This window comes from Micropterus salmoides, unplaced genomic scaffold (genome assembly GCF_014851395.1).
Source record: "Micropterus salmoides isolate LMB-PRFRI ecotype aquatic unplaced genomic scaffold, ASM1485139v1 Ms_hic_scaffold_4003, whole genome shotgun sequence".
Classification (NCBI taxonomy): domain Eukaryota; kingdom Metazoa; phylum Chordata; class Actinopteri; order Centrarchiformes; family Centrarchidae; genus Micropterus; species Micropterus salmoides.
In genome coordinates, this window is record NW_024043378.1 from 16,468 (window position 1) to 32,265 (window position 15,798).

The 15,798-nt window shown below is 44.8% G+C and overlaps 1 protein-coding gene and 1 long non-coding RNA gene across 2 annotated transcripts; one reads left to right on the top strand and one right to left on the bottom strand.

The window, feature by feature from the left end:
- Positions 1-7,832: 7,832 nt before the first annotated feature.
- Positions 7,833-12,109, bottom strand: LOC119887094. Its single transcript, XR_005441614.1, has 3 exons — positions 11,979-12,109; positions 8,316-8,427; positions 7,833-7,853 (listed from the first exon to the last, which is right to left on the bottom strand). It is a non-coding gene; the product is annotated as an uncharacterized LOC119887094 (long non-coding RNA).
- On the top strand, positions 11,563-13,233 carry LOC119887093 (ladderlectin-like). The gene is made up of 6 exons (XM_038698028.1): positions 11,563-11,638; positions 11,725-11,760; positions 11,999-12,108; positions 12,242-12,376; positions 12,451-12,556; positions 13,062-13,233. Exons 1-6 carry the CDS (start codon positions 11,578-11,580, stop codon positions 13,127-13,129), a joined length of 516 nt encoding a protein of 171 aa, XP_038553956.1. The 5' UTR covers positions 11,563-11,577; the 3' UTR covers positions 13,130-13,233.
- The last annotated feature ends 2,565 nt before the right edge of the window (positions 13,234-15,798 follow it).

The following is a 15,798-nucleotide window of genomic DNA, read 5'->3' on the forward strand; positions in this document are numbered from 1 at the left end:
CATGGATGTTAAAATCACCAACAATAACTACACAGTCAAAGTCAATACAGATTATAGACAGCAGTTCACCAAAGTCATCAAAAAAGTTTGCACAGTATTTAGAGGGCCTGTAGAAATTTAGAAAAATAGCTCGAGAGGAGCAATTCAGCTGAAGAGCCACATATTGAAAAGAAGCAAAATTCCCATAAGACATCTTTTTGCATTGGAGGGAGTCATTAAACAAAATGGCAACTCCACCTCCTCTCTTATGCACTCTAGCTTCACTTATGAAACTACAGTTGGGAGGAGTAGACTTGATAAAGACAGCTGCACTGTTATCTTGGTCCAACCAAGTTTCAGTTAAAAACATGAAATTAAGATTGTGAGTGATTATAAAATCATTGATTAAAAATGTTTTTCCTGCCAAATACCTAACATTTAACAAAGCTAATTTTAGTGTGTTAAAAATATTATCTGGCCCACTTTTTTCAACAGGCTGTAGCTGACGAGGAATTAATACTAAATTTGCAGGGTATGTTGAGTGCTTCCTGTTTCTTAACACATTCACCTTTCTTTTTCTGTTACCTATCAAGACAGGGATGGAGTGTTGTTTTATGTCTTCTTCTTGTTTAGATTCCTCGTGTCTCTTGTCCTTGGCAGAGGGAACAGATGAGTGACGCAGAAAGTAAAACAGGTTGGAGCTGAACAATTTTACTCCTGACTTGTTAAGGCGAAGTCCACCTGCCTTAAAAAGATAAAAGTTTTCGATGAAATGCACTGAATGGACAGTACATGCCGTTGAGAGCCACGTGTTCAATGCCATCAATCTGCTGAATCTCTCAGCTGCTCTTCGGATTGGCGGTATAGGGCCACTGATAAACACCTCAGCATTCAAAGAGCTGACTGTGTTCAACAGATTATTAAAGTCCTCTTTCAACACTTCAGACTGTTGCTTCACAACATCATTGGTCCCGATGTGCAGTATGATGTTTTTCACAGTAGGATGTTCAGCCACGATATGAAGGATTCTTTCTGCCTAGTCAGACACCGTATCCTTCGGAAAGCAGAGGATTTTGGTGTTCTTACTGCACATGCTTCTTACATCGTTTACAGCAGAGTCACCCACAATCAGAGTCTGAGGCCCAGTCGTTAGCTTTCCCTGCAGCCTTTTACTTTCTGATTTACTCTCAGTCCTTACCCTTCTGTGTGAGGACGGGATGTTATCCAGGTCATCAGATGGAGATCCAGGGTCCAGCAATAGTGGTGAAAATCTATTCTGCTGTTGCACACTCGGTTGTTGGGGAGGCTTGTTGTCCACCGCTTTGGGTCCATGGTAAAGTGGTGTCATTCCCACATGGTCTATACACTTCCACATTCACTTCCAACCTGTGGATCTTGGTTTCCAGCACTGCAATTTTCTATAGAAGCTCCTGCAGCTTCTGCACAAACAGACAGCACAGAGAAAGGACAACACCTGCAAGAGAAGGGGGATGGAAGGTCGGGACAACAGGGAATAGGAGAGGGAGGCTTGGGGAAGAGAAAAACAACAAACAAACAAACACAAACAACAACAAACAAACAAAAATCTAAAAATAATAATAATAGTAAAAGACGACCAGCCGAACAGCAGCAATAAACAGCTGACGTAGTAAGACAACTAAGAGAAAAATGAAAACAAGAAACAGTCCAGCACACTATATAAGCCTGTTAAAGAATGTAGGTGTTAGTGAGAGTGGGATGCCACGACTGTGCCACATCTACCCCAGCAACAGGCAGGCAAGAACCCCAGTAGCCAATAGGGGTGGGAGAAAGAAAAAGAATAAATCAATCAAAAAAAACCAAAGACTCCCAGATGCACCGTGATGCAAACGCGGAAGACCCTGACCCAACCAACAGACGCCCCCAAAAAATAAATAAATAAAAACGACCACCCAAATGCCAGTTGACAACGCCATGCCGACGGAACGCAAGAGGTGTAACCCGCGGAAGAGCAGTGCCCGGACCAACCGCAGCGCGCACTCAACATCCCCACCACCGCACATCGAACAACCAAAATGCCCAAATGCCACGCGGTCATTAACATCAATGCACAAGTGACAAGCCCAGAGCATGGCGACACCCAATGCCCGGCAGCCCCCCACGAATTCCACGTGTGAGGTCTGGCAAATGAGAGAGCGAGCGGCAGAACACGACAGCGAAAGCCAGCGGAGAGAAACAAGCAGCAAGTCCCAGCCTGACAGTAAACGTGCCACATAGGTCACCGTGCACCTGCCAACAAAAGTCAGCCGTCCCCCCAACCGCCCGAAAAAATAAGGCCGCCCGCGTCAGCCCACATCCCCCATGCACAGCACGCCCCCAGGCCGCCGTGCAACACCAGCCAAACCAGCAACAAGGCAAAATCAGAGTAGGTATTAAAGGGTTAGAGTCCCCTTATGGTGCTTTCAGACCATACGCAAATTTAATCCTCAGGAAGCTTTCCTCGTGTGAGTACATTCACTACAAGTGTTCACACACAACGCGAGAAGGCGATTAGAACCCGCAAAAATTCACTCGAGTTGGAAATTTCCAACTCACGCGAAGGCCTTCGCGCCGCCCGACAGGAAATCGCGGCTCTACGTGTCTTTGCATTGACTTTGTATGTAAACTCACCGCCCTGAACGCTTGCTTCGCTTTTGGTCTAAAAGCACAGCAAGAGGGAGATGCTCACAGAGAATGCTGTGCACCGAGAGCTGCAGGAAGAGGAAACCAGATTCAAAAAAGTGTGGGAAATAATCTGAGAAGGATACAGAACTGGGAGAAAGGGTGAGGTTGGCCAAGGCTCTTACAGTGAGAAAAATCTATAGACAATGTGTGTGTTCATTCTGCTGGCCCATAATAACCATGACAAAGTGTTAGCCGGCAGCTAACGTTACTTCTACAGGCGACACACAGTAATGTACACAACAACTGTCACAAACCCCCGGTTGTGACCCTGGCCTGCCTGTTGCCCTGAGGCTGCTGGTGGGCATGGTAATCTGAGCTCCAGGCTTTCCCACCTGAAGCACATCCGCAATCAGCACACCAGGGCCTCTGCCTGCAATCGACATGCCTTTAAGAGATCTGCCAACCTTCCAGTCCCCGCCGGATCATTTTACTTAACCGTATGGACACGCCAGCCAGTTTGTCTGTCTTAGTTTCAGGATTTTGTCTGAACCTTCAAACCAGTGTTAACTGCTCTCTCTTTGTCTCGACCTCAGGAAACCTGCACAGCACCACGCGGATTCCCTCCTGTGCCCCGGAATCATCTAAGCTCTGGGACCAGAACCGCAGACCCTCAGAACGACCACCTCACCACAACCTCTCCCAGGACACCCCTTGTGCTCAATAAACCACTTCTGTGCATTTCTCTAGTCTGCGTTTGAGTTTCTGGCCCTCGGTCCTGACAGAACGATCCGGCCAGAATGGACTCAGCAGACCTAGAGCCGGTCCGCCATGCAGTCTCCACTCAGGGAGCGATCCTGGACCAACACAGCACTGCCCTTCAGGAAATCATGGGAGGACTACAAGATCTGTCACTCCGCATGGGAAACCTCCAGGACTCCCTGCAAGGTCCTCCACCCGCACCTGCCGCATCAGCAGCCGCACGCTCCGCCAGGGAACCGTGGGTATCCCCACAAGAGCGGTATGATGGCAACTTAGGCCAATGCCAAACTTTCCTCATGCAATGTGGTCTTATCTTCGCTCTCCAACCCCTCACCTATGCCTCAGAAAGGTTGAAGATTGCCTACCTCATCGGACTGCTGCGCGGAGCAATGTTGGAATGGGCCTCGGTTCACTGGAGGAGGCAGGACCGGATAACCACCTCCTATGCCGCCTTTACCACGGAGATGACTAAGGTATTTGACCACCCGTTTCGAGGTAACGACCCCTCCATGAGACTGCTCACCCTCCGCCAGGGACTCCGGAGCGTGGCTGAGTACGCCGTTGAGTTCAGGACTCTGGCCGTTGAGAGCGGTTGGAATGAGGTATCTCTACTGTCTGTATTCACCAATGGGCTAAATGAACATTTGAAAGATGAACTACTGTCTAAGCTAGATCTCCGCAATGCCTATCATTTGGTTCGCATCCGGGAGGGGGACGAGTGGAAGACTGCCTTCAATACCCCCCTGGGACACTTTGAATACTTAGTCAGGCCAAAAGGCATCACCAACACACCTGCAGTATTTCAGTGTTTGATTAATGACGTGCTCAGAGATATGCTGGGCAGATTTGTTTTTGTCTACCATGACGATATCTTAATCTTCTCCCAGAACCAAGCAGAACACATCCAGCATGTCCGACAAGTCCTCTATCGTCTCCTGGAGAACCACCTTTTCGTTAAAGCAGAGAAGTGCGAGTTCCACGCCTCCACTGTAACATTCCTCGGCCACATCGTCGCTGGGGACAGGTGAGGATGGATCCTGCGAAAGTGAGAGCAGTTTTAGACTGGCCCCGACCAGACTCTAGGAAACAGCTACAGAGATTCTTGGGGTTTGCCAACTTTTACAGACGTTTCATAAGAAATTACGGCCGCACTGCTGCACCATTAACTGCACTTACTTCTCCAGCTAGGCCATTCCACTGGACCTCTGAGGCTGAAGGAGCTTTTTTAGAACTCAAGAGAAGGTTTACGTCAGCCCCCATCCTCACCAGTCCTGACCCGTCCCGGCAGTTTGTGGTGGAGGTGGATGCTTCGGACGTAGGGGTGGGAGCCGTCCTGTCCCAAAGGTCACTCGAGGACAAGAAGCCTCACCCTTGTGCATTCCTCAGATCGGTTGTCTCCCTCTGAAAAGAATTATGATGTCGGGAACCGGGAATTATTGGCCGTTAAGATGGCCCTCGAGGAGTGGCGACATTGGCTCGAGGGCACCGAGCAACCGTTTGTGGTCTGGACCGACCATAAGAACCTGGAATACATCCGCTCGGCGAAGCGCGTGAACACCCGTCAGGCCAGGTGGGTGCTTTACTTTGGTCGGTTCAATTTTGCCCTTACCTACAGGCCCGGGTCCAGGAATGCTAAACCTGACGCTCTATCCCGGATGTTCGTCAGAGAGGTGACTACGGCAGACCCAGACACCATAATACCCAAGACTTGTATCATTGGGGCGGCCCTGTGGGAGATTGAGAAGGAGGTGAGAACGGCCCTTCAGCATCAGCCAGACCCAGGTAACGGCCCCCCAGGCCACTTGTTTGTGCCTCTCTCTGTTCGTTCATCTGTGCTACAGTGGGGTCACTCCTCCAAACTCTCATGCCATCATGGGGTTACCCGCTCTCTGGCCTTCCTGCGCAGACGGTTTTGGTGGCCAGAGATGAGGGCCGATGTCCATGCCTTTGTTTCTGCCTGTCCCGTCTGTGCACAGAACAAAGGCTCCAACCGGCCTCCTCCAGGATACCTGCAGCCTCTACCCATACCTCGTTGTCCGTGGTCCCACCTATCTCTGGATTTCGTGTCTGGGCTGCCCCCCTCGAAAGGTATGACTGTGGTACTCACTGTAGTGGATCACTTTAGCAAATTTGCACGTTATCTGCCTCTGCCCACAGCTAAGGAAACCGCTGAACTCCTGGTCTCGGTGGTGTCCATGGTCTACCTTTGGACATCGTCTCAGACCGGGGTCCACAATTCACATCAGCGGTCTGGAGGGCGTTCTGCCGTGCAATCGGGGCCACCGTCAGCCTGACCTCGGGGTTCCATCCCCAGGCTAACGGCCAGGCAGAGCGAGCCAACCAGAAGCTGGAGACGACTCTGCGTTGCTTGGCGTCCTCCAACCCCACTTCCTGTGCTTCCCAGTTGCCATGGGTGGAATACGCCCACAACACTCTCCCTATGTCCGCCACAGGTCTGTCACCCTTTCAATGTGTTTATGGTTTTCAACCTCCACTGTTTCCCTCTCAGGAGAGAGTTGGCTGTCCCCTCTGTCCAAGCTTACATCCGCAGATGCCACCGCATCTTGCACAGAGCTCGAGCCACCCTCCTGAGGACATCGGCTCGGTATGAGTATCACGCCAACCGTCGTCGTACCCCTGCACCCTCCTACGCCGTAGGGGACAAGGTCTGGCTCTCCACCCGGGACCTTCCCTTGAGGACTGACTCCAAGAAGCTGTCTCAGAAATACATTGGGCCCTTGGTGGTGGAGAGAATTATCACCCCAGTGACCGTTCGGCTTCGTCTGCCCCCCACACTTAAGGTTCACCCTACGTTCCACGTGTCCTTGCTCAAGCCTGTCTTCATCAGCCCCCTGCTCCCTCCTCTCCCGGCCCCTCCACCCACCCGACTCATTGATGGTCACCCTGCGTGCACGGTACGTCGGGTTCTGGACTCCCGCCGTCGAGGGCGCGGCATACAGTATCTCATCGACTGGGAGGGCTATGGCCCTGAGGAGAGGAGCTGGGTTCCCCGACGACAGGTTTTGGATGCCGCCCTCTTACAGGCTTTTCATCGCTCTCACCCCAAGAGGCCTGGAGGGTCACCGGGAGGCTCTCGTCGGGGAGGGGGTACTGTCACAAACCCCCGGTCGTGACCCTGGCCTGTCTGTTGCCCTGAGGCTGCTGGTGGGCGTGGTAATCTGAGCTCCAGGCTTTCCCACCTGAAGCACATCCGCAATCAGCACACCAGGGCCTCTGCCTGCAATCGACATGCCTTTAAGAGATCTGCCAACCTTCCAGTCCCCGCCGGATGGTTGTACTTAACCGTATGGACACGCCAGCCAGTTTGTCTGTCTTAGTTTCAGGATTTTGTCTGAACCTTCAAACCAGTGTTAACTGCTCTCTCTTTGTCTCGACCTCAGGAAACCTGCACATGCACCACGCAGATTCCCTCCTGTGCCCCGGAATCATCTAAGCTCTGGGACCAGAACCGCAGACCCTCAGAACGACCACCTCACCCCAACCTCTCCCAGGACACCCCTTGTGCTCAATAAACCACTTCTGTGCATTTCTCTAGTCTGCGTTTGAGTTTCTGGCCCCCGGTCCTGACAACAACTGTGCATGCTCGCTTTTGTCTGTCTTGTAAAATACACCCAACAACTGATTGGATCTGAACAACCTACAACGAGCACACTGCAGCAAACCCCTCTTACCGGCGGAATCGCAGGCGTCCTGTGGTCAGAGCTGCTGAATCACTAATGGTGTGTGAACGGGAGGGCTCGTCACGGATGAGGTCATCAGGTGAAAGGATGGGTCATTTTATTTAATGCAAAATTATTATTCGTTCATTTTACTAATAGTTTGATTGGGCAGACCTTCACAAAGGGGCCATCCATCTTAATCCGCTTATCCGGGATCGGGTCGCGGGGACAAAGGGGCCTGATAAAAGGGCACTTTGGGCATCAAAGGGCAAGTGTCCAAGCACCCATGGCACCCCCCTCTGCATGTGTATGATTAGTCGGGTAACCTGGCCCAGTGACCTGTGGCAGGTGCTGTCCTAGTTTTCCTCATTGAACGTCCAAAACCCCTTTTCCTGTGGCCTGTGGATTATCCTGAGTGACAGGGACACTGGGAAGGAATAGTGTGATTAAATATTCAACATTTTAATTGTTCTAAATCAGTTTAACAGGAGCTCCAGTTTTAATTTCTGAGAACACAGGGACATTGTGGGAAGGAATACTTCACTGCATATGTATGTATGTGTGTATATATGTATGTATATATATATATCCCCAGGCTGTAAAATTAGATTTATGACAGGCTTGTTCCAGTGCTTGAGCCTTTTATTCTCGTACAAAGTATCATTTTACAGATTATACTGTATGAAAGAATGTTCTAAAAGAAAGTTCATAACACATTCAGTCTGCTCTTCTTAAAGGAATCATCAGATCGTCAGACGGTCTTCGAAAGTCAGTCATCCCAGCACTTTTGATCTGCAGGTACCAAAAAAGGGAGAAAATGAATGTTGCACAAACTGGAAACTAAAGCAGTTTGATTCCATCGACTTAACTTGAAGGATTCAGTTTGGTGAAGCAACACTATGGTCACTGATATTACATGCAAGTCACTGTCAAACCAATATAATATCAGTGTGGCAAATTCTGTTATTCTAACCACCTACAGATTTCATATAAACAAAGATGATCTGATTCACACCCAGCGATGGATTGGCGACCTGTCCAGTGTGTAACCCGCTTTTCACCCGACCCTGTACGCAGGATAAGCGGTTGACGATGGATGGATGGATGGATGGATCTGATTCACAAAGACATTTCTTACTAGGGACACAGTATGTTATATATCTGAGCTGTAAGTTGGAATTTTAATTGTAAAATTAGCTTTCATCACTTGGAATAATTCACATCACTTCTACACAAACCACTATGTTGTTTTACCTCCATGATTGATTTGCAAACAGTTCTGCCTGCCGCCCAGATTATTAGGCTCTCCAGCACACCAGTTCAAGTAGTTAAAAGGTGTACCATCAATCCAGAACCACTGGTTCTCCTGGAAGACAGAAGAGAATTGGATATTAAGTGAACTTAAAAGCATTTATTATCAGTTTTATTTAAGGCTCCTCCTAAATGTGGAGATGGTGTCTGCCTCCCGAATCCAAACTGGGACCTGACTGGGACCTGACTGAGGAATTGATGGCTGAAGGATCTAGCTCCCATTTTACTTTTGGAACCACAAGTAACCCTGTGTTGGAACCAGTATGTATATAAGTTATCTTATATTTATTCTCGCTCATGCAATCTGAAAATAGATAGATAGATATAGATATATATATCTCAAGACGTGTACTAATGCAATTGTGTAAGTCTGTCTGTAGAAATGTACTGACAGGAAGTCTACAGCGGATGGTGTGACTGAAGGAAATGACACACGGAACAGCAAACTGAAATAACTGGAACCGAGTCCTGGCCCTGAGGAGCGACTGAGCTTAACGTACATAGTTCCTGGAACAGTACTGTACAATAATGTATGTCACGTTGAATGTTGCTGCTCTAAGGGGAAAGGGGGTGCAGCTCTTTATTGATGCTAAATAATTGAATATAGGTTATTATTTATTGTATTAACTTAATGTTGTTTCTAGAGCAGCAACATGATTTACAACAGCAAAGCCACTAATATCTTACTGGAAACAAATCTAAAATGTCAGTAAAATAAATCATATTCCTGACATCAACATACTGAGTGATGAACAGCTCAGTCCCTCCTGTCCTCCTCCTCCCTCTGCTGCTGCTAGTAGTGTGTAGAGGGGAGGCGCTCTGCACACAGAGGAGGGGAGAGGCTGCAGGTCGGACAGCGCATGTGAAACTCAACAAAGATTAGAAGGAAACGACATAGCTCACTCTTTAGCTACTTTCATACACTATAGGCCTACATGTAGTTTACTTCTGTTCCGGATGTGGCCCGCGGGCCGCCAGTTTAATAGGCCTGTTGTAGAGTTGAAGTGCAGAGGGGGGCCAGGGATTCCAAGGTATGTGTTACAGGGGTACTGTCCCCTGTTGGCTCCCCCACAAAACCACCACAGTGTATATGTCATTGCCTCTAGTATATTTTCCTTTCATAACTATTCATCACAATTAACCACTATAACATCTAACATTGGTGTGGTCCTTGTTAGTTAAATGGAGTTATGTAGACTGAGGTTCAGGACCACGCCTCTCTCACTTATTCGACCACCTGCGCCTTATTCTATTCCTCCAATCAACCACCCAGTGCGTCACTCATTTCATCCACCTGTGCCTCTCGAATCCAATCACATGCACTCACGTATATAAGCTGTCAGTTCTCACATCCCTCCCACCCAAACCCTGTTTTTACAGCTCTGCTGCCTCACAGCATTGTTTCTGGGTTTAGACATTGCTCAGCAGGCCTTTCTGCGCAGAGTTTGCATGTTCTCCCCGTGGTTGCGTGGGGTTCCCTCGGGCACTCTGGTTTCCTCCCACCATGAAAGACATGCACGCTAAAATCCATAATTCTGCAAAGTAATCACTTTGTCTTTTTCTGCAACAGGAACCACAGGGGGTTCATAAGACCAAGCCGCTTATCGAGACGAGCCCCCACCATGACTCTCAACATCTCCATTCATAACTATTCGTAAATATTCATCACAATAAACCACTATAAAATCTAACATTGGCATGGTCCTTGTTAGTGAAGTAGCAGCAAGTGAAGAAGAAGGTTTTTCATATTGCAGATTCATCCTTGAAGGCTTTCTTGTGCTTGTATTTTAGACTGAACAATAGAAAAAGTTTGGAGAGCCTCTAAACCCAGTCACTCAGTTCCACTGTGTGTTTTACATTACTGCCTCTGTTTTATTAATGTGATATTAATTTTAAAACACTACAAATTCCAGGTTCAACCTAACTGTACACTGTTGTTCTGTTAGTTTTTCACTGACAAATTGCCTTTTTTTAAGATACTGTCCTCTACTGCAGGGCATGTTGTGTTTAGTTTCCTCATTTCATCAGGACTTCACATTTTATATACAAATGGCAGGTCTCTCAAATGGCTCTCTTTGTTTCTGGAGCATTTAATCTTCCAACGCTGTTTCCTAGAAATTATGTTTATATAGTAGTAATTTTCCCGATTATGTTGAGGTAGGGAATGATATTGGCTGCTAATTGATCACTAAGTCGCCCTTAGTTACAGTTGCTACACTGGCTTTCTGTTCTTGCACAGCTCATATGCAGTTAACAGTGATAAATTATTCTTCTGATGCAAATTATTATATAAATGAAATTTGTAGGAAACAGTGGCACCTCCTTAGCTCACGATGTCCATCCAGGGAGCCACTGGACCATGTGGATGACCGGGGAGTGCACACTGACAATAAACTGGACTGGGCCAAGAACACTTAAGCCCTCTACAGGAAGGGCCGGAGCTGTCTCTATTTTCTGAGGAGCTCTTCAACTGCTGGTTGCACATGTAGATGCAGCAGCTGGTAGCTCATTCAAACTTCACTAAACGTTTGTTTTTAATCTGTTCTCTCCGGCTTTATTGTCAAAACAATACCTATGACACGGCAGGTCACTGATCACTCAGAGGAGAGGAAAGAGAGCCGGGATAGATGTGTTGGCCCAGCTTTGATTTAAGGCTGCTCCTAAAGGTTTGGTCTGGACAAATGGGACTCATGTTGGCCAAACAACTCAGAGACTGGGGTGCCCTCATCTTTATTTTCTATTTCATTATATTATCTATATTTACTTAATGTTATGTTTAGTAAAGTGAGCAACTGTAACGCAACAGTTTCCCTCAGGGATCAAAGTATTTATGATTTCTAGCTATTAGTATAAATGCTTTTGAATTACATCGATTACATCATTTACATGTTAGCAGACAAAATAAAGGCACATTACTGAGTATACCATGTGTGATGTCTCTGTGTATGGTTGTTCAGTTCTGTTTTTTAAGAGATGCCAAGATAAGTAGCTGCATATAAGGGCTGGTGTTTCTCTTCATCATTGTCTCTGCACTATACAGCAGAATCTACAGAAGCTGAGAAGGAAGAAGGTAATTCTGCAGCTACAAGCTTCGCGCTTCCTTTTCCTGGACTGACAGTCAGCATGGGTCGTCTGTTCACTACATATTAGTAACATCTCTCTCTCTCTGTCGCAGGTTTTCATCATCTCTGGCTTCATCTCCACCATGAAGATGTTGACTGTGTCTGCACTTGTTTGTGCCATGATGGTTCTGACTAGAGCTGCTGGTCAGCTTTATAAATACAAAGTGTTACAGATGAATGTTTTGTATGACAACAATCCAGATCAATAACTGCTGTGTATAACTTTCTAGCTCTTCCAGAGGCAGCACCTGAAAATGGCCAGCCAGGTCAGTTGTGTTATATTTTATTACGTTATTTTAATTTACGTTTACTTATATTATGCCGTTATGGAATTTAAATCGCAATTGTGTTTTACTGTGTAAAGTAATTTTATGTTGTATCATGACATGAATATTTTATGTTATGTTACAGTGTCATGTCATGAAAATAAGTTGATTTCATATCTACATATAGAGACTTTAACTGGAGACTCCACATTACTCACCAAACTCTATTTGTTCTCAGCAAAGAGTCACCTGGTCAAGAGTTCGACAGCTTGTTCTGGTCGCTGGTCTGAGTTCAGCGGTCGCTGTTTCCACTACGTTCCAAAAGCCATGACTTGGGCCAAAGCTGAGGTAAAGAGGGAGACTTTTTAGTCACTGTTTTAGTACAGAAGGCTTCTACAATATGTTTATTTTGTTTGCACATACATAGACATTTGGTTAATTTGCAATTTCTCTCTCTCTCTCGTATTTATCTCCACTGTAGAAAAACTGTGAGTCCATGGGTGGAAACCTTGCGTCCGTTCACAACCTGCTGGAGTACCATGAGATTCAGAGGCTGATCATGAGCGCAAGTTATGATTACACAGTAACGTGGATTGGAGGCTCGGATGCACAAGAGGTATATTTATCTTTACAAGAGGTCTTCTGGTTATTAGTGTTATTAATTAATTTAATATTTTGTGTTTCTTCTAGGAGGGTGTGTGGTTGTGGAGTGATGGTACACCCTTCAACTATCGGTCTTCTGGAAGGTTTAATAACTTTCAGGGCAAGCAGCACTGTCTACAGATAAATTATGGAGGTAAATCACAGCGTACTGATTTCATTTAGAGCATTATGTATGAGTAGCATATAATACACACATATCTATACTTTTTTGGAAGGTTTTCTCTTATTAAACAAAAACCTTTGCTGTTAAAATGCTATGTATGTATGGCATAGTGCTGTGTTGTGTGCACAGAACAATCCCACACGTGGTCCATTAGTAGTTGACCATATTACATGAACTTCCTCAGTAGTTAGAGTTTGATGAAGTGTCATGGAATTGTAGGTTTTTCAAATTTCCATTGTCCTGCGTATTTTAAGATCTTAAACACAACACCGATGAAACGTCATTAACGGTAAAGAAATTTGAACATCAACATTTTGAGAGGAAAACCGTGTGAAAGCTCCAGACCAGCTGCTAATGGGTCGAATGAATGAACTTTCAGTCTCAAATATTCTTTCTTTGTGAATGTCAGTATACATACTTTCACATGTTGGTTTTTGTAGTGTCGCCTTAACTGCTGTGTCGTTGGTACTTTCAGATGATAAGCGCTGGGATGACACCTGGTGTAACGTTCGCCGCCCATCAGTTTGTGCCAAAAAGCCCTGATAATTCTCAGGTGGAGAACCTCCCAGAAGCCCAAACATGGGTGGATGTGTGTTTGTGTGTATGTGGGATGCATCTGTCTTTGTGCCATCAGTCTCAAATCTCCATATATTCTGTTTAAATCACATTTTTATATATCGCTGTGACGCAACTTAAGGAAAGAAACAACAAGTGACAGAAACAGTTGCTGGATCGTTTCTGAGGCCATGTGGCTTTAATAACAGCAGATTGAATCTGTTGTTTAGAACAACATTATTCTGCACAGTGAACTGTTCTTTCTTGTCTTTGAAAAAAAAAGTCTCAAGCATTGAAATAAGCTGTGTCATATCTCCTGTTTTTATTTCCCACATCTCGATCAAATGTGGGCATCTTTGAATGGTTTTGTATCAACTAAAAAAATCAACAAAAAAACTTTTGTTTACTGCAATCTGCTGTTTTGTCCACATCAGCTGTTGCAGCTCGGCTCACATTTATGACAGCTGAAGCATCTCACTGCATATACAAGTGAAACTAAGAGTGTGGGAATGTGAAAACTTATTTAGTGACAAAATACACAGAATTGATACAAGCCGACTATCATTAGTAAAGAGCAGGGTGAAAACAGTCAAGTGGCAGCTTCAGCTTTTTTTGCAGCTTAAAAAAAAATGTGATACGACAATTTCTGCCTGCTGAGTCATCAGTTATTATAAATTACCTGAAGTATGTTTAGATTCATCAATGTTTTGTTAGATTTGGCAGAAGTAGCATTTCCTTAATAAGATTAGTCTGAAATCTCTCAACATTTCTGATGTTTCCTCATAATTTAGGAAAGAAGAACAGTTTGAGACCAGGATCAATTGGCAGTCTTGAAAAAAAAGACTATAAATCAGGAGGGGTTTATTCTGATATAATCCATTTGCAATAGTGTTACAAAGTGACTAAATACTTTCATTAAAAATGCGATCCCCTCGAAAAACGTTTTAAAACATTAAAACAATTCTCAGCTTTGAGAAATAATTTGTATCTGATTTGGTTTCCCCACAAACAGAAACATTCAATTACCTGGTTAAAGAGTTTAAAGTTCAACCACAAACAATATGAGTGCATTAGCTTCCTTATATTTTACTTATCTGTTGAGAACCTATTTTAACAACAGTCGGAAGCAGCAAATTAAGCAAAATATAAAAATATTCTCAGGTATGGAGATGTCTGCTGTCCCCCTCTTCTTCCTATGCATCCCTTCATATTTCTGCCATCACTGGTTCACTGCTGAACATTTATTAGAACTCTGCCCCCTGCTGTAAGGAAGCTCAACTACCATCAAGCTTCATTTTCTGGAGAACATGCAGAATTAATTCAGCAAAAGTCAAAAACAGAAAAGAAGGATCACAGAAATGTTGTGTATAATCACTGTTAAAAGAAAAACAAAGCACAATTTCATGACACAAAACAGCCTGAAATTAGATTTATCTTTTGATCTCCCCGTTTTATTTTTTTTAAATGTAATGAAGGTGAGGCACTTTTTGTGACATTTATTGGTTATACATTTACAAGTTTAAAACGCAACTAGGATTTCTATTTACACGCTTGGATTCACACTTCAACTATGATTACAGTTTAATGCATCTGCAGACATGAACATAAAATATATCTTTATAACCAGGAGATGGTGCCACTGACCGAGTTCACTGTCACACTGTGCTGATGTTTATGAATAGGCCTATTATTATATTAAACAAAGTCTGAAAGTCACCTGTTCTGCAGCTGCATGTTTTTACACAAGTCTTCTTTAGCATCAATAGAAGAGAAATAAAAAGGGTTTGATAATATTTAACTCCTGTGTTTTATTAAAAGTGATTAAAATTCCTCATTGTTTGGTGATTTTCATTCTTATGTTAGTTTTGTTCACCCCACCTTGCTTTAATGTGTATTTTCTTATCTGTTTTGTAGTGTTTTATCTGGATCCTGAGTGTGGGATCAATACAGTCTCTTATCTTAAAAGTGTTTTTGTATTAACCTAAACTTGTCATATCGCTTCATTTCTATTTTCAGAACTCCAGGATGCTTCATGTAAAGCTCAGTCAGTCCCTTTACTTTGGTGCCTTCACTGTCCTGGATTTCCACACTCATCCTCCTCGCCACGATACACTCATGTAGAGGTAAATTACACACATCCCTAACAGTCTAGTTTATGTTTACATGTAAAGTTATTCTGCTGATTTTGTACTAAACAAGTGTATTCTGCAGAAATAAACACCATAATGCTTTTCAGCTCAGTCTAATGTGATTGGTCCATCCAAGCCAATACTGGCAATGGTTGGTGAGGACATCACTTTGCCATGTTACCTGGAACCCTGTCATGGATGCTTTCAGCATGACTCTGGAGTGGGCGAGACCTGACCTGGTCCCCAGATTTGTCCTTGTGTGGCGTGACGGTGTGGAGCTAGACAGTAAAAAACATGGATCCTACGAGGGAAGAACGTCACTGTTTAGTGATGAACTGAAGAACAGAAACATTTCACTGAAACTCTCCAAAGTTAAAATATCTGATGCAGGAAGATACATTACATTTAGCCGACACTTTTATCCAAAAGCAACTTAAATTGTTATAACTGTCAGAAGTCGCATGTCTCCAGAGCAACTAAGGGTTAAGTGTCTTACTGATGGATACATTGGTGGATGTGTCACAGTGG